The 18,230-nt window shown below is 40.7% G+C and overlaps 1 protein-coding gene across 1 annotated transcript in view; it reads left to right on the top strand.

The window, feature by feature from the left end:
* CA10 (carbonic anhydrase 10) overlaps positions 1-18,230 on the top strand; it is a 395,119-nt gene that overhangs the window by 362,321 nt on the left and 14,568 nt on the right. Inside the window, exon 6 of the mRNA XM_032211105.1 lies at positions 3,572-3,644. Coding sequence (XP_032066996.1) covers positions 3,572-3,644 — 73 coding nt within the window. The remainder of the gene's footprint in view (positions 1-3,571; positions 3,645-18,230) is intronic.

The following is an 18,230-nucleotide window of genomic DNA, read 5'->3' as shown; positions in this document are numbered from 1 at the left end:
GCAAAGGAATGGTCATTCTGTGGACTATTTACAGGATGGGGAAGACAACTTTGAAAATTGCCTGCATTTAAAAACTGGTTCTTTGGGGATAACACAGTCATGCTTTAGGATGAAAAGCAATTATATCACTTTGGGGAGAGACACAAACATTACACAAATCCATTTCCATCTATCTGCAAATAATGTAGTAATATTTTATATTGCTGTAATTGTGTTATTAATAATAATGCTTTTAGGCAGATGCTCAGAAAACATCACAGATCTTTTGGAGGCCTTTTTTCTTATCCCATTCTTGTGCTTTTGGGCAGGGGCGGGCTGTTGGGGGTTCGCAGGGGTTTGGGAGAACCTCTAGCTAAGATTTTGTGCAGTTCAGAGAATCCCCAAATCCCACTCCTAGCTGGCCCTGTCCACCCTGCCCCTCCCAGGAGTCCCCATGCAGCCCATTTTTGATTCAGGTAAGTGCAGGTGAAATACAGGCCTAATCAAAGTTCAGGTGGGCCTCCGGAGCCTGAGGAGGCCGTTTTTGCCCTCCTGGAGGCTCAAAGAAAGCCTCCGGAGGCCAGGGAGGGCAAAAATACCACCCCCACCCCACCACTGTGGTGCAGGAGGCTGACTAGGCCACGCTCACCCAGCAACTGGGCAGAGAGCCTCTTGCTAAAAGTTTTGAAGCCCACCCCTGCTTTTGGGTTTCTTCCCACCATAAATATTTCTAGGATAGACTGTACTTAGTTCGTTTTTTGCACAAAGAAGAGAGGGATTACTTCCCAGTGAGCTATCCAATAGTCCCTGTACTAAATGGTTTACATACATTGAAGTAAAGGCAGAAATAACATTCGGAAAGAATTTCTTTATGCATGTTCTTTTCTGGGAAAGAGGATTTGTAGACTTGCGGTCTCATTCACTTGGCACTACAGAAATGCTCAGGGATAGTCAGAACTGTCAGAGGACATGAAGGGAGAAGTGGAAGCAGAACTTCAACCTAAAGATGGAGATGGAGTCCAATACTAGCAATCCTCCGAATAGATTGCCCAGCATATAGAGGGCTATCTCATATTTCCTAAATCAATGTTGTGCAGGTGACAATATGTCACCTATTATATTATTTAATAGAGGTGAATCTCAGAACAATCTCCTTCAAGAAGGCCTGTCACTCACTCCACCTCAACGAAGAAAAGTTGGAGCCAATCTATATTATCAACAGTTGCTTCTGTACATGTGTGAGAGACACACAGTCAAATGACACAGTTTCTCCACTCCAGGAGGAGCTTCAAATGGGATTTTTGTGCAAATTTTCATTCAAGTGTTACACCCTTCAAAGATTTGGTACAACCCTAAATTTTTGTAGCAGGCATGAATCTGGACACCTTGTTCCATGCAAAGAGCTTAATCTTTTCTCGCTGACTGCATTTTTCACTAACTGGCCATTTTGCTTCTGGTGTGCGATCTTAGAATGGTATTGCTAAAACCAGCCAAAGGAGAGACATGGGGAGAGGTACATTATAAAAGTGACAGGTAGAAGAAAATCTAAGCTGATTCTCCCCTGAGCTGCTGCCATTTTGATCTATTACAGGCAGTTAACATTTCAGACTTAATACAGTAATGGAACTAAAAAGTAGTTCGGCTTTCACATTGCAGCAGTTAGCTGATGTTTTTTTTTTAATGTAACTAGGGAGAGAATAGAATTCTACACAGGCCTTTGACTTCCCAGGCATGGTGGGAACAAAGATAGCACATTTGGCTGAAGGTGGTTGTTGCGTTTTGTATGATCATAAATCCTCATTGTACCGGAGGAACACTGGTTGCTATAACCACTGAACTATGTTCCTTATTTAAGGCTGGGGATGGCAAGGGTGGCCTACATGTCTCCATGCTCCAACCTTGATTATACTTTTTAACGTATTGGATGGGGTTAAAAGTGCAGAACACATTTTTTTCTTCAACCGGCACTTAAAAGGGTCATGTACTATATGTCCAAGTGATGATTTGATATGCCCAGGATAGGCAGAACACACACACACACACACACACACACACACACACAAAGCCAAATCTGTATTTGCCCTTTTTCTTGAATATCTCAGGAGGATGTTTCTTCGCTTTGCAAAAACTTTGTATCACAATAAGTAAATGCCCCTGGTTTACAAGAGAAATTAATCCAATAAAAAGGTCTCTTCTTTTCATACTGTAGAATGCTTAAGAGTTTATTGAGCCGTGGTGGTGCAGTGGTTAGAGTGGAGTACTGCAGGCTATTTATGTTGACTGCTGGCTGCCTGCAATTTGGCAGTTCAAATCTCACCAGGCTCAAGGTTGACTCAACCTTCCATCCTTCCGAGGTCAGTAAAATGAGGACCCAGATTGTTGGGGGCAATAGGCTTACTCTGTAAACCACTTAGAGAGTGCTATAAAGCGGTATATAAGTCTTATTGCTATTTCAATCCCCACCACCACCATATCCTGCTTTTCGGATAATAAAAGTAAAGAGGGGGAAAAAGGAATAGAGAAAAAACAATGTAAGTGGGCATTGCATTCTGAAGACTTCCTTGGTGCATTATTCCCAGAATACATCTTGTATTTTGTTGTCATGCAGTCCAAGCTCAAGAGTCAACCTGACAAGTGCAGGCTAATTAATTCATGGTCAGGTTCCACTCTGTAACCTTCACACTGTTTTGCCTTGAACTATCACCACCATATATGAATGTAACCAAGTCTTGTTCTAAATGAAGGCAGAGAGCAGAGGACAAAATATTTCAAAATGTTGCAGAAGAAACCACAAAAAAGCAGGCTCACACCAGATTCACGCCTAAGCTCAAAGCAAGAGGACAAGGGCTTAATTACTTTTCTTGAGTAGTATTTTAAGGTCTTGTTGATCTTTTCTGCATATTGGATGTAGGAGAATTTGCTGCTCTTGACTGGAGTGCAGGTTGATGCCCAGACCTCCTTCTCCTTATTAAATGCTCCAGCTAAACATGGTTTTGAATCCTCAGTTCATCCCACTATAACTGCAGCATAGATGAAAATGCAGTATGCTGTGATTTGAGGCAGAAAGTGATATGTCAAGCTGTGGTGATCACCAGAACAGATCAGGTTTTGCTCTGGATTTTTGCCTAAGTGTGTCTAGAGTATACTAGCCCACTCTATCTCTTTTCCCAAAAAAACTGAAGCCAAAAATTGTGGTGGTTCGTGACCACTCTTGCCTAAATGGATTGAAAGGCATTCTTCATCTCCAGCGTAACCATGTCAGATTGTTCCTGTTTTCCAACATTATTAGTTAAATGTTTAGTTAAAACCAAAAACTAGGATGGCAAGAAGCGGATGCAACTCATGTTCAGAGTATTCAGAATACTCTGCCTTTCCTTTCTGTTTCCTATTTTCCATTCCTGTACTAATGCAAAGTTGAACTCTACATTACTCATTTCATCTGATTGCAGAATATCCACATTTTTGCTTATTCTGTAGTTGTCCCTTGATTCTCTTCCTCCTACCCCCCCACCCCCATCCTGATAACGATTTCCAAAAATAAGAGGTTCTTGGTTATTACTTTTGTTTTGACAATGAATTCTTTCCACCGCAGGTTTCTGAATCATCAAATCCATTTTTAAATCGTATGCTTAACAGAGACACCATAACAAGAATAACGTATAAAAGTAAGTTTATTTTTGACTCCACATCAGTGAATAATGGGACAATCTTCCAATATGTATATTTCAGATTGAAAGGAATTTCAAAAGCGAAAGATGATAAAAGCATCTCTCAGAATTGCTGTATATGCTTTATTCTATGAGGCAATTAATCACAGAGTTTTTAACAAGAGAAATTCAAGGACCTTCCAGTTGTTTTGTGGTAGTGGAGTGGAATTAATGAAACACATATTTTTTCTTAAATATCTGAATATTTATAAGAATTTTCTGTGTAAGCATTAGGCAGCAGTAATAGTTAAAACATGATTAAAGCATAGTAAAATATGCCATAATGAAAAAATAATCGCTGAGGTATTTTTTAAAAATCTATGAGATACATAAAGTACAAGTAATCCATTTATTCAGTTCTTATTTAGGCTATAACTTGTGGCAAACTTATAATTGCTCTGAGTGTTTTCAACCATTCTGTATTATACAGTTCATGTAAACGGAGATGCCAAATGCAACTGCTGACATTTCCTGAGATGTAAATGTCACCATTATCCTTTGTCAGTCAGGACCATGGACTCCTGCGTTCCATGTTCCATTAGCTGCATAAATTCCTTCTTCTACTGGGGTTTCCTAGCTATAGTTCATTGTAATTGCCAAATTGGCAATTTATGGCTGTTGTTTTTCCTTGTGCCATTATTTCATATCAACTTTGTAGGATATTGGAATTGAGCTCATTCCTTCTTCGGCCATGGATTGTAGTTTAGTTTATCCTTAGTTCAAGTTGGAGCTATTGACCAAGATATAGAGAGGGGGAAACCTATTTGCCTCTGGTTGTGAGGCAGGGGCTTCTCTTACAGATCTTATACAGAGGGGCAGAAAGAGTTGTATCTTCCTATAATACACAACTGACAAATTACCTGCTAGGTGGTGTTGTGGAGTTTAATATTGGGACCCCCTCCCTAATGATTGTAAGCCGCCCTGAGTCCCCTCAGGGAAAAGGGCGGCCTATAAATCCAAATAAACTAAACTAAACTAAATAAAAACATGTAAAATCAGTCCATGGTTAAATAGTACAAACCTGATGATGTTTGTCTATTGTGTTCGAAGAAGACCTTGACATCTAACAGATTGTGGGCTGGCCACAATGTGTCAGCAGGTGACTGGTAAGGCCTATTCGGGCACGAAATGTTCCTGCCACATGCCAGGCAGACATGCATGGGCACTATTGTTGCAGCATTTGCAGCTCTGGCTTTGCAGAGTGCTCGCTTCTCTTGTGCTGTGGTTGTTCTTCTGTCCTCAGATGTCTGTCAGCCTTAGTGGATCAGTATGTGCCACGCTGATCGATCTTGTGCCAGGGTTTCATATCCAGGGACTTGAAGGAGGCTTTCAACGTGTCTTTGTATCGCTTCCTTTGTACATACACACACACACACACACCGTGCGATGGCTTTTCCTGAGACAGCTCAACATAGAGCAGCTGTTTGAGGATGTGACGGTCTGGCATCCTTGCAGCATGGCCTGCCCAGCGTGTCTGGCCTTTCATCAGCAGGGTGTGAACTGATGACAGGCCTGCTCTGGAGAGAACTTCTGTGTCTGGCACCTTGTCCTGCCACCGTATCCACAGAATTCTACGGAGTGCAAACCTAATCATCACGAAGAAGGGATTTATTCTTTTCCTGGCAAAATGATAGGGAGCTGAAATAGATGGTAGTTAGAAGCCAAAGAAGAAAACAGATATGCCACTGGAAAGTAGAAACAGCAGGGGTTGAAATCAAGCATGGGCTCCCACATTCTGTTTAAGAGCTCCCCTAAATCACATTGCTGAAATTTAGTGACAAAATCATATTTTTGTGAAAGGCCTACTTAGGGAAATAGATTACCAACAAGAAAAAATGTCATCTTCCCTGGAAGCTTTTATTACACATACACAAACACACACACAAACACACACACACAGAGAAAAGGTTTAACAAAGGAGGCAGGGAAGTTACCAAGTTCACAAGGCAGAACCTCTTTTTTAAAAAAAACAAGGCTTTCCTAATAGTGGTGGAGGAGTAAAGCAGCAGGGGAATCCACCAATCTGGACAGAACACCAGCCTGTCTTCATGATCAAGCAGGGAAGCAGTTGAACTGTGGAAGTGGATTTTTTTAAGCCAGCTTTGTCTTTGGGTGGTTTAGGAATCAGGTAGTGTAAGTCTATGGTGCAGAAAAGCCCTTAGGACTGTGATGGCAAATCTATGGCACGCATGCCAGAAGTGGCACACAGAGACATCTCTCTGGACACGCAAGCCATCCCCTTTGCTCTTCCAGGTTCCAGCATGCCAGCCAGATGGCTTTCATGTGTGTGGGAGCGCTGGAAACCAGAAGAGCTCTTCCGGTTTCCAGTATGCGCATGTGCACCGTCCACCTGATCTTCTGGTTTCTGGTGCATATGCATGCACAAACACCAACTGGCTGATGTGCATGCACATCTTCCCGGTGCACACATGTGCACTGGGTGGCTGCTCTTCCAGTTTCCGGCGCACACACATGCGGTCCTGTTTCAGCACTCAGTGCCAAAAAAGTTCACCAAAACTGCCTTAGGATCACTTTTCTGTACATCAGAGGCGTATAGGAAATCTAAGCCTCATCTTCCATCTAACAATGAAAACATAAAATAATGTATACCATGCATAAATGTATAAAACTACAAGGGATAATGGCCATATACTTAATAACTGTGTGATTTGCTTAATCACCAACACACCCGGTCACATGGGTGCTTTGACTTATGACCACAATGACTTGGATTTCTGGTCCCAATTGCAGTCTTAAATTGAGGACTTCCTGTATAAGCATTTTCAAGGCAAAAAAGCAATGCAGAAAAGAGTTATGGAAAATAATTTTGCAACTGTCATGGATGATAGATTATAGCTTCATTGTAGGGGAAATTTAGTTTTGCTTCATGTATCAAGAGGGATTCTGCATTGCTCTTAAGCAGCTGTCTTTCAAAAACTCATATTATGGAACCTCATTTGTACAGCTATTGCTTAGCTTCAGCTCTGAGAAAATCAAGGACTATCATTTACTTACTTGCTTTTAGAATAAATTGGGTTGATACAATAAGAGTTGTACACTAATTGAAGAATAGTTTTAAAAGCATCACATTCACAAGAGTATGAATCAGACTAACAAGTCAGACACGCTTGTGGAATTTCAACGTGGATTTTTAAATTGAGCTTTCATTGTTTTAATAAGGATTCCAATTCAAACAATCCCCTAGACACACACAGACATGCACAAAGGTATTTTCAATTATACAAAAGTATTGAAATGACTACAAGTCATTGGAACTCTATCAACAGTTTTAAAGGATATTTGATTTTATATTTGATTTTAAAACTCAAGAATTGACAGACTAATTACTACCTTTTTTTAAGCATCTGAGTTGCATTTCTAGAAATACCCAAACCCAAGTTTTCTTCTGCATGTGTAAAACACTCTTTAGTTTACAGCCTTGATAGAAATATGAATGCATTTTCCAATTTTCAGTAAAATAAATGGTTCTAATTACTGTATAATAGAATTTCTTGTATTTCCATAGATCTTTTAACCTTATGAATCAAAGTTTATCATTCCAGGGAAGAATCTCATACAATATTTTGGCTTAAAGTAAAAACTGTTAGTTGTATACAGCTTGATTTGAACTAAAGTATTACATTATTTTAGGCATGTACATTGTTCTTCTCTGTACCTTCTGCAATAATGTTCCATTTGCCAACTCAAAATTAGTAGCTCAATTATGTTTTAAACCTTGTACTTCAAAAACAAATGTTCAGAAATGGACATTTGGAGATAAAGCACTTTTAAAATATTTACTATGTGAGATATACAGTTTTCATGCAGAACTTTAGAAATATTATTGGATGGACTAGAATGACAACTTAAAATATGCAATTATTTCTGCCCAGAAGGGAATTGTCTGAAAACACACACACACACACACACACACACACACAAATGTCTTCAGTTTTTAAAATCTTTATTTTGATAATGAAATTTGATTATTGAACTCTGCCACCATAGGCTGAATGTCATCTGGTTGTAGCATTATACAATATATGCAATATTGTGCAAAGAAATGGCAAGAGAAGATGCATGAGGAATATTATAGATGGTAACTTTATGACTATTTTAAAAATATAGGTACATATGAATCTCATCTTTTATGAACCTCCATGCAATTCTTTCCTGTCCTGTTCCACTAAAGTCTACAGAAGGCTATATAAAACCAATAAACTATGTATATTACAAATGCTCATAAACTCAGAAATACTCCTAAGGCAGAAATGGTTCAAACCAACAGTGCAATCTGCTGATAGGAATTGTGCTTAGATCCCAGCACTGTTCCATTTTTTAAGGAAGATGTATTATATACTGCAAGATGCATTCAGAAAATATATTCACAGTACTAAGCAACTTGGAGTAAGTTATTAAGTAGAGATGCAATGAAGAAGGATGACAAAGGCATCCACTGGTGTCCTGATAACTGGTGACTATCAAGGATGTTTCTGTCTATACATGGACCTGTCTTATAAAACAAGTTGCTACAGTTCTATGCCCAGATTCCTGACAGTTCTCTGAAGCTATTACCTTGCTGTCTGGTGTTTCCTTCTGCTAGCTCTGCAAGGCAGTCCAGGCAAGAAATACCATCAGGAATCATCATTATCCTTAGGTCCTGTGCAAAGCCCATTGATCAGCAAGTGATTTCCAGTGTTTCTATCATTCATGGCATCTTCAGCATCATCCCAAGGGACAATAATCATCTTAAAATTTTCCATAAGTGTTTGGAGCCAAGATTTCTGAGCCTGGCATCATTTCCTCTTTGGAGGTATCCAACATAGTGCAATTTTTGGATGCCAGTCTTAAGCATATGAAAGATATGGCAAACAAGCTGCATAATGACACTCAGGAGTATTAGTTGTATATTGCAAGGTAATAAGATTAGACCTACTGACAGACCAAATAGAAAGGACCACTGATTACACCATGGATGCTCAACTTTGGCAACTTTAAGACTTCTGGACTTAAACTGCCAGAATCTTGCAAGACTTAAAGTATTTCACCTCTCCTTTCCTTTTCCTCTCTGGAAGACCAGGGAGGATCTCTTCTGAAACATTTCCCACACATCCCATCTTGTATGAGCAGAGTAGAGGTGGTGGTTCTGACCAGTTCTGACCAGGAGAACCAGTAGTGGAAATTTTGAGTAGTGCGGAGAATCAGTAAATACCACTTCTGACTGGCCCTGCCCCATCTATTCTCTGCCTCCCAAGTCCCAGCTGATCAGGAGGGAATGGGGATTTTGCAGTAACCTTCCCATGAAGTGGAGAGGGAATAGGGAATTTGCAGTATCTTTCTCCTGGATTGGGGAGGGAATGGAGATTTTGCAGTGTCCTTCCCCTGACACGCCCACCAAGCCTTTTCACGCCCACCAAGCCATGCCCACAGAACTGGTAATAAAATTTTTTGAATCCCATCACTGGAGCTTGCTGGTTGTCCAGTCTGCAGGACTCCCTCCTGTTTCCCCAGGTTTTTCCTGCATATAATTATGGAAACCAATGCATTCTTATATGTATCTTGCCAATTTCAAATCAGATCAGCTTCTTTGTATGAAAGAACCACCATTTCTGTGTTTAGGAGGTGTAGATATTTTGGTTTAGTCAGCTTACTTGCCACCAAGCTGTCTCAATAGTTGGTTAGCTCCAATAGGGTGTTTCATCACTGTTGCTTCAACTTGGAAAAGTGGATTTCTTTTTTTAAAAAAAAACATTGTTTATTTATTTTTCTGTTACATTTATGGTCCATATTTATGGTCCATATTTTACTTAGGCAGCCTAAGTAAGATCTTATTTTTTTCTAGATAGCATGGACTGAGAGGGAGACTGTAACCCATGGGGTTTCTGTAGTTGAGGATCAGTGGTGAAATTCATTTTTTTTTTACTACCGGTTCTGTGGACGTGGCTTGGTGGGCATGGTGTGGCTTGGTGGGTGTGGCAGGGGAAGGATACTGCAAAATCTCCATTCCCACCCCATTCTGAGGCCAGCCAGAGGTGACATTTGCCGGTTCTCTGAGCTACTCAAAATTTCCGCTACCAGTTCTCCAGAACCTGTCAGAACCTGCTGGATTTCACCCCTGCTGAGGATGGACTTGAGCTTAGATTTCTTCAGCCCTAATCTAACACATTTAACCACTGCACTGCATATCAGTAATGACTAATAATACTTCTACATGATTATATCATTGTGGCAGAAGATTGGAATCCTTTGCTACTTTATTGACAGGGAACAGTAGGTTACCAACCTCTGCATAATTCATTATGATTTAATTAAATAGGAGAGCAACTCACCCGTCTAGTTGCTGCACTGTAGCAGGTCAACTATTTTAAGCTCTTTGCATCTTTCGCTGCAAGTCAAAACCCTTCCTCCACTATTTCTTGTTTTAATTTTGGTCTTAACAATCCTCCCTTGTGTTCTTTTTGCTCGTGATTCCCATCTACATGCCAATGCCTTTACTTAGACACTAAACTGGAGTGTAGGAAAGTAAAATGATGTAAAACTTTGGAAAGGAAAAAAAAAATCCACAGTGAACCAAAACTGAAAAATCTGTCATGGAATATTGAAAGCAAAATGCTGCTGTATCACTTATTGTTCTGACAAAGAGCAAATAAGATGAGATACAGCAAAACATTGCAATAGTTTGCATTGCAATGGCAAAAATCTGTAGCATTTTGCACCAACTAGAGCTTCCATATGCTCTTCAAGGACACCCCCATATAGAGTGTGTAATAGTCAAGATTGTGCTCTACATGGGGCTGCCCTTGAAGAGCATCTGGCGACTTCAGCTAGTCCAGAACGCAGCCGCGCGAGTGATTGTGGGGGCACCGCGGTTCGCCCACATAACACCGATCCTCCGTGAGCTGCGCTGGCTACCTGTTGATCTCCGGGTGCGCTTCAAGGTGCTACTCACCATTCATAAAGCCCTTCATGGTAGTGGATCTGACTATTTGAGAGACCGCCTCCTGCCAATTACCTCCCTTCGTCCCATCAGATCGCATAGAGTGGGCCTCCTCCGAATTCCATCCGCCAGTCAGTGCCGACTGGCGACTACGCGGAGGAGAGCCTTCTCGGTTGCAGCTCCGACGCTTTGGAACGATCTCCCTGTGGAGATTCGCACCCTCACCACCGTCCAGACCTTCCGCACAGCCCTCAAGATCTGGCTATCCCGTCAGGCCTGGGGATAAGTCCCTAATTTTGCCCCGCCCGAATGTCGAATGAATGTTGTGTTTTATTGGTTATTTTCTTTTACTCACATTTTTTTTTTTCCTTTTTGTGTCCTGTCTCACACACCCCCTCCTATGAAATGTAAGCCACCCTGAGTCCCCTTAGGGAAAAGGGCGGCCTATAAATGTCAATAAAATGACTAAAAAAAAAAAAAAAGATGGGAAGTGTGTAATAGTCAAGATGGAAAGTCAAGTGACTGTGAATAGGGATCATTGGTCCAGGAAAGGGCGTAACTGGCACACAACACCGCAGTTGTGCAAAGGCCTTCCTAGCCACGACCACCACCTGCTCTTCAAGCAGGAGTTGTGAGTTCCAGGAGAACCCCCAGATTATGCACAGGGTCTGTTTGGGGTAGTACCACCCCATCCAAGACCAAAGATGGCAATTCTCCCTGAGCCAACAAACCCTAAACCTAGAGCCACTCAGTCTTGCCAGGGTTTAGTTTCATCCAGCCCCTAACAGCCTCCAGGCACTGTGAGAGGGAGGACATGGCATCACTTAACTCACTACGGGCCGAGACATACAATATCTTGCCCACATGCTATCAGCCTCCTCTCTGCCCCTTATATTATTACTGCAGGGGAAGAACAGATCCCTTTGTGATGGAAGGGAATAAAATGTTGTGATTTGCTGTGTCATTAATAATGGTGTCATTGTTTAATATTTGCCAAAAACACGTTGTTTTGCTTCTAGGACGTATCTGAATAACTATTTCTCCCTCCCCTCTTTTATAATATGGGCTATCTTGTTAAAAACAATGTGACAGGTTTTGAAGGAAGAAATCTTGAAGCCTACGGTGCTTTGTCTGTCTCCCAGAATAACATTTCTGATTACCCCAGTCCAGTGGTGGGATTCAAATAATTTAACAACCGGTTGTCTGTCCTAATGACCAGCTGGGTAGGTGTGGCTCGGTGGTCATGGGACTGGGTGGGCATGGCCAACTCAACATCACTCAAGCCAATGGGCGCTTCGCCTTAGCTGTTACAATGTAATAAGGGTTAACTGGAGAGGCAGTTTCTGTAAGCAGGGCAATAAAGATTAGGCTAGAAACAATACCAGAATGTTTCCTTCCTGCCTTCCTTACAGGATTAGCCCTATAAAGTGGAAAGAAACAAAATGAGATTTATTCCTACAACCGGTTCTCCAAACTGCTTAGAAAGTTAACAACCTGTTCTCCCGAATAGGTGCGAACTGGCTTAATCTCACCACTGCCCCAATCTGTATACAGGAAGAGTTGCAATCACCCAGTTTGCATTTTCCAACAGTTTCCAAATAGTGTTGGTTATTGCATCTGCAGCCTCAACTGTCTTAAACTCCATGTTCATCACCAGATTGTGATGTTTTGCACCTTGTGTGAGCATTTCCCTATTCTGAATATTAGTTTTGAAAATATGCACTCTCCATGCCAATAGTTTTAAACCTCTGATGTTATGACTCGTAGAAGTCATATCCTTCCTTTTGGTAGGAAACTGTACTGAGTATAGTTATAATTAATTGTACTGTCAGATCGAATAGTGATGACCAACAACTACTCCGCAAAGCAGTTAAGACCTGGCTGTTCCGGCAGGCCTGGGGCTGTTGAGCCATCCAGCCCCACTCGAGGTTACGGCTGTTGTATAATTTTAAATTGTTGTTTATTTTATTTTTATTTTTTTGTATCCCTTCCCCTTTTTTATTGTGAGCCGCCCTGAGTCCCTCGGGAATAGGGCAGCATACAAACCCAATAAAATCCAAATCCAGGGGTGCCCAACCTTGGCAACTTTAAGACCTGTGGACTTTCTCTCCCAACTCTCAAAATTCCCCAGCCAACTATTAACCTATAAAGCTATGATGGCTGGGGAATTCTGGGAGATGAAGTCAACAAGTCTTAAAATCACCGAAGTTGGAGACCTGGACCACACTGAAGGAAAACATTCCAAAAGGCAAGAGAATTGTGATGAGGTTAGTGATGGTTTCACTGCCTTTGTATAATCTATTCTAGCTCTAGCAATGGCCTCATTGCTCTTGGCATTGACCAAGAGAAGTGAGCAAGGGTTGGAGGGCAGTAGAAGATAAAGACCTGACTGCTTCCTCAAGTATTCAGGTCAAGAGGTTAGGTAAGCTTTGCTGCTGTTGATGGGTTTCTTTTTAAGTGAGGTTATTCTTTTATCCTTGGATTCCAGTATGTCCTACACCGGGGCTTTGTGTTTTAATCCTTGTATGTCACTCAGCGTGAGATGGTCATAAAAATCAAAGAAGACCAAAGTTCAACTTCAAATGCAATTATCTTATTAAATTGTTAAAACTGCACTGATGTGCATTACTGCAGCCTTTCTACCTACTCTTTGCTTTAGAGATACCTTAAGCTGAAATCCTTCAAGTATTTTTGACATTACACCCCAGACAGATTGGTATGTTAACTCTCAGGAGGTCTGAACTGGGAAACTGTTATAGCTATAAACTAACTATCCAATCTTACTTATCCAGCATGCTGTGGAGACATTTTTGGGACTTCTCTGAATGCCTTTCTCTCAGAACCACCAGATGGGAGATACAGCAGAATCCTATTCTGAGAGAGATGTCTTCCCACTGGTCAGAAAGAATCAGAGGTTCTTATTATGTGCCTTTTTCCACCGTCTTTTCAACACCAATTTAATGGCAGCCATTCCTTTAGGCCCCTCCTAACAAATCTTGCCTCCAGAAATTGTGTGTACTCCATCCCTGGATGTTTTTAAGAAGATAAAGATAAGGGATGTGAAAATGACAGCCTACGGGCTGGCTGCATCATGCACAACCCATGCCCACCCCAGCCCGTGAAGGCAAAAATGGTGTGATATGTCAAGTGATGGCAACATGACACGGTGAGTTTAACACCCGTGGGCTAGACAGTCCCTTATCTGAAATAGTATGGGTTCTCCTGCTTGAGGAGGGGCCTGGACTAGAAGACCTCCAAGGTCCCTTCCAGCTCATTCATTCTATTCTATTTATTCTATTCTAAATCCCCAGTCTTGTATAAGGGAGAGTGGTTCGTTTCCTACTTGCTCTGTTTCTCTCTGCCCCAATTTCCCTAAAATGGCACAACTGTCGCTTTCCCTTTTATTGCATTTCCATTGCATTTCTGTTTAGTTTTTATATTCTTTACCGTATTTTGTTCAGTTTTCACCTGTTTTGGTTTTTAAGTTTAGCTTTTACAAATCACACTGTTTTTGTAATATTTGGTTACTGTTTCTGTAATTGGATTTTTTTCCCCTTGCTGGTCATTGACCAAAATTAGTCCATACTTAATACATACTATACCTTAATGCTTGTACCCATTAAAGGAAATTAATCAGTCTGATACCAGTTATAGGTAGTGTCCAAAATTAACAGTTGATGCTTTAAAGCAAGATGGTGCTTGTTGTTTTTTATAAAAACATGGGCCATCAAGGACGATATAGGAATTGTGAAAACACAGGAAGGATTGGCATGTATTATTTTGATAGAGGGTAGGTTTCTGTGCAGATCCCGTCTAATGACTTGGTGAACTTTTTAAATATGTTTTATGTGGGGTTTTTTTTCCTTTTATGTTTTTCGTTTAGATGCTTTAGCATACGGTAGGGGTTTTCTTTTTTTCTTTTTGTTTTAAATCTTATCATATTCACTTTTTTTTAAAGTATATTGCATTATAAAATAATCATATCGGTAGGGGTTTTCTTTTTTTCTTTTTGTTTTAAATCTTATCATATTCACTTTTTTTAAAAGTATATTGCATTATAAAATAATCATATCATTGATACATCTCTATAATGCACATATAACCTTACACATGAATATGTAATGCCCTTTAGGAAATTTTAATTATAGCATGTTTAAAAATGCAATATTACTTTTAACCATTGCCAAAAATAATCATGAATAAAAATAGTAAAGTATTTTAGTAATGAAACACCTTTTGAAAAAGCAGTATAAAAATAATACCATAGATAAATGCTTTACATTTAAAAGACCAGTTGAATTTCCTATATTTCTAATTTAAGACCGTCAAACAATAGGGCAAGAAAATAAAATCCCTAAAATTTTGGGAAGCTGCTGCCAGTTGAGAGAAATGAGAGCATTTAAAGCAGTGATCAGACCAAAGAGAAAATACTTTCCTGCATTTTAAGGGAAGACTTCCTAAATATCAAAACTAGCTGAGATTTTTCTTTTAAGTCTCTAATTTCTAAGATCGGATTTAATTGTATTATTGACTGCAATTCTTTATACGAAAGCACGGTCTTATGGCAGAACAGATGGAACAGTCACATGATCATGTAATAAATTTTCGCATGACTGTGCTCCCAGAATCCCTATTTGTAGTTTCATTTGTTAAATGGTTGTGCCTCCATTTTAAATAGCTTTGCTAAGGACCTCATAGAGAGACAGACTTTTAAAATTTGAAACACCTCATTTTGATGAAACACTTTGATGCTGAGCATCACTCTCCATGCTTCATAAATAATGAACAGGTAAGAAGCAGCAAGAGAGAAGGGTGAGACAGAAACCAGTCAACAATTGCAGAATAAATCTGCCTTTACTGATCTGAGTTGCCAAGACAGTTGAGATGCATTTGGTTAGTTCCAGCACTCTTCAGTGCTACAGAAATGATTTTGCTCACCTATTAGGCTTGGAAATAAAAGTATCATGCTGAGTCTTCTGGCCAAGGACCTACTGCTGTAACCATGCATCTGGAACAGTAGGAAATATGTCATCTTTGGCATGGATTGCCTGCCCATTTTTTTCCATTGCCACAGTTCAGTCTCATTATTAGTGCAAAAAAACATTAATATTGTCATTCCTTCAGACCTTGAATAAATGTCCCGTCAATCATTTTCTCCGAAAAAGGTTTTCGACATCATGTCAGAATAAATGTGGGTGAGTTGCTCAAAAACAGGAGTTGCGAGTGACCGAGATCTGAGTTAAGGCTTCTTCTCTTCAGATCTACAACTACCTGCAAAGAAAAGAGAGGGAAGTCAGAATGGAGCATTCTTTAGCATCCGTGTAGTAGTTGCAGCTTTAGTAAGCTGTGAATTGGTCTGTGAAGTCAAACAATATTGTTGCTGAGCAGCAGAACCGGAGGAATGATCCATACTAGCCGATATCAGGCAGAGGTGAACAAAGACCCAGTGATCAATGAGAGGAATTTTCCTGCTGATACAACCCAATCTTGTTTGGTTTTTGTTTTAGAGCCTTTTTAGTACTGGTGATTTGTTTAAATTTGGCTCAGGATGGGGTGGGAGTTTCCTTGTGTTCAGGGCAGGCCTGGGAAATGGTGGAATCATTTGAAATGACAAGAAAGAAGACAAGGGTCATAAAAAGTGAACTACTTTCTAATGAATGCGGTATTACTTATCCAGGGGTGGGATCCTACTGGTGTTTTCAACTGTTTTGCTGGACGTGCGCTGCACGCGCGTGCACAGTTTAGAGAGTAATTGCATTCGGATTGCATTCCACTCTGCCTCACAACTCAGCTGAGGAGATAGGTAAAGCTCAGGGGCAAGCGGGCCCACTTGCTCATGGGAGCAAACTGTTTCGCTCCCAGCTGATCTTCGTAGCTACAGGTTCGCCCGAACCGGTCCGAACTGATAGAATCCCACCCCTGTACTTATCTATATAGAGTAACCGGTACTTAATTCACTTGTAGCAGTTTGGTACTATGACTCTAGGCTGAAAGAAAAATTGTACTGTTCTCTAAATTTTTCCTAAATTTTCCCTAATCCATCACAATGCCACAGCACCATTCTTCTGCATTCGTCTCACTTTCGAAATGCTGCTTCCAGGGTGCCAAGATTTGCCTCAGAAAGAGCTTTCCCCTGCCATGGATAATTGGGGAATTTACCAGAGTCTCTGAGGTCAGTAAGGAGCCCATACATTGCGACTGCTCCTGTTGCTTCCCTCCCTGTGAATTGTCATGACAAGCAATCACACATGAACACACTTTCAGCCATGCTTGATTCACCTCAGGATTGAAAACTTAATTTTCTGAGGTTTTCAAGAACTGGACCTTTTTGAGCAGGAGATACATCAGAGTCACCACTTGCAGATAGCATCAAGGGATTATTGTGAAGATCCAGTTCTACACTGACAAGAAGAAGAAACAGGAAAAAGGTAGAATACAACCTTGTGTAACGGTTAAACCTCCTAGCATTGAATAATGTGACTACCACTAAACCATGATTTCCTACTCTCCTTTCTCCATGTGGCCAATAGTGAATATCTGAAGAGCTTTTACTATTCTTCAAAATATTAGGCAAAGTAAGCCAGTATTGTCCTTAGTATTTGCCTGAAGCTGGTAAATTAATCTGCACCTTTAGCTTTACTAAAAAGCTTCAAACAACCAAAACCACAATGGGGAGCAGAAGATCTATATCTATGAGATATCCAGTGCATTCCATCCTTCCAAGGTGGGTAAAATGAGGACCTTGATTGTTGGGGGCAATAGGCTGACTCTTTAAACCACTTAGAGAGAGCTGTAAAACACTGTGAAATGGTATATAAGTCTAAGTGCTATTACTACTTCAGAGATACAAATGTCTATGGTTGGACTGTAACTCCTGACCCAGAGTCAACCAGCCTCTTTAGTCCCAACCTTCTTTCCTTCCTTGTATCAATGCAACCACTAGACAATACTGTTCTTTAGTTTTATAGCTTCAAGAGCTAAATAACTTTAATACCATCTCGTGGCAATTTTTTTCTTGCTCAGTAAAACAATACAGGAATATATGGTTTCAGTGTCATAACTGAAGAACACAAAATACTTAAAACTATTACCCAGAAGTGGAATGACATGAGAGCTATGATTTATGGAATAAAAGATAGTGACTATAAGACAGGGGTGTCAAACTCAATTTCATTAAGGGCCGCATCAGGGTTATGTTTGTCTTTAGGTGTCTAGGGTGGGTATGGCCAGCTTAACATCACTCGTGTCAAGGGTGCCTGTGGTGGCCTGAGTGCTTTGCCAGCAAAAACAGGCTCCCGAGCTCTGTTTTCGGCTGTGACAGCTTCCTGCAACCCTTTGCCAACAAAAATGAAGCTCAGAAGGCCTCCCGCGGTCCTCCCAAGCTCCCTTTTTGCTGGCAGAGGCACCGTGGGCTGGTCCTTTGCTGTTTCCAGGGCGGCCCCACAGGCCAGATCTAAGCAGCCCATAGGCCAGATCTGGCCCCCGGGCCTTGAGTTTGACACCCCTGCTGTAAGAGGAGCAATTGGTAAAGAGCATTAATTCACAAACATCTACAGGCTTTGAAAGATATGGAAAGGTAATGAACTGAGTTGTTGTAAAGTAGATTT

The sequence above is a fragment of the Thamnophis elegans genome, chromosome 2 (assembly GCF_009769535.1).
Source record: "Thamnophis elegans isolate rThaEle1 chromosome 2, rThaEle1.pri, whole genome shotgun sequence".
NCBI classification, from domain to species: domain Eukaryota; kingdom Metazoa; phylum Chordata; class Lepidosauria; order Squamata; family Colubridae; genus Thamnophis; species Thamnophis elegans.
Note: the sequence above shows the minus strand (reverse complement) of the source record. Positions and strands in the feature narration are given on the sequence as shown.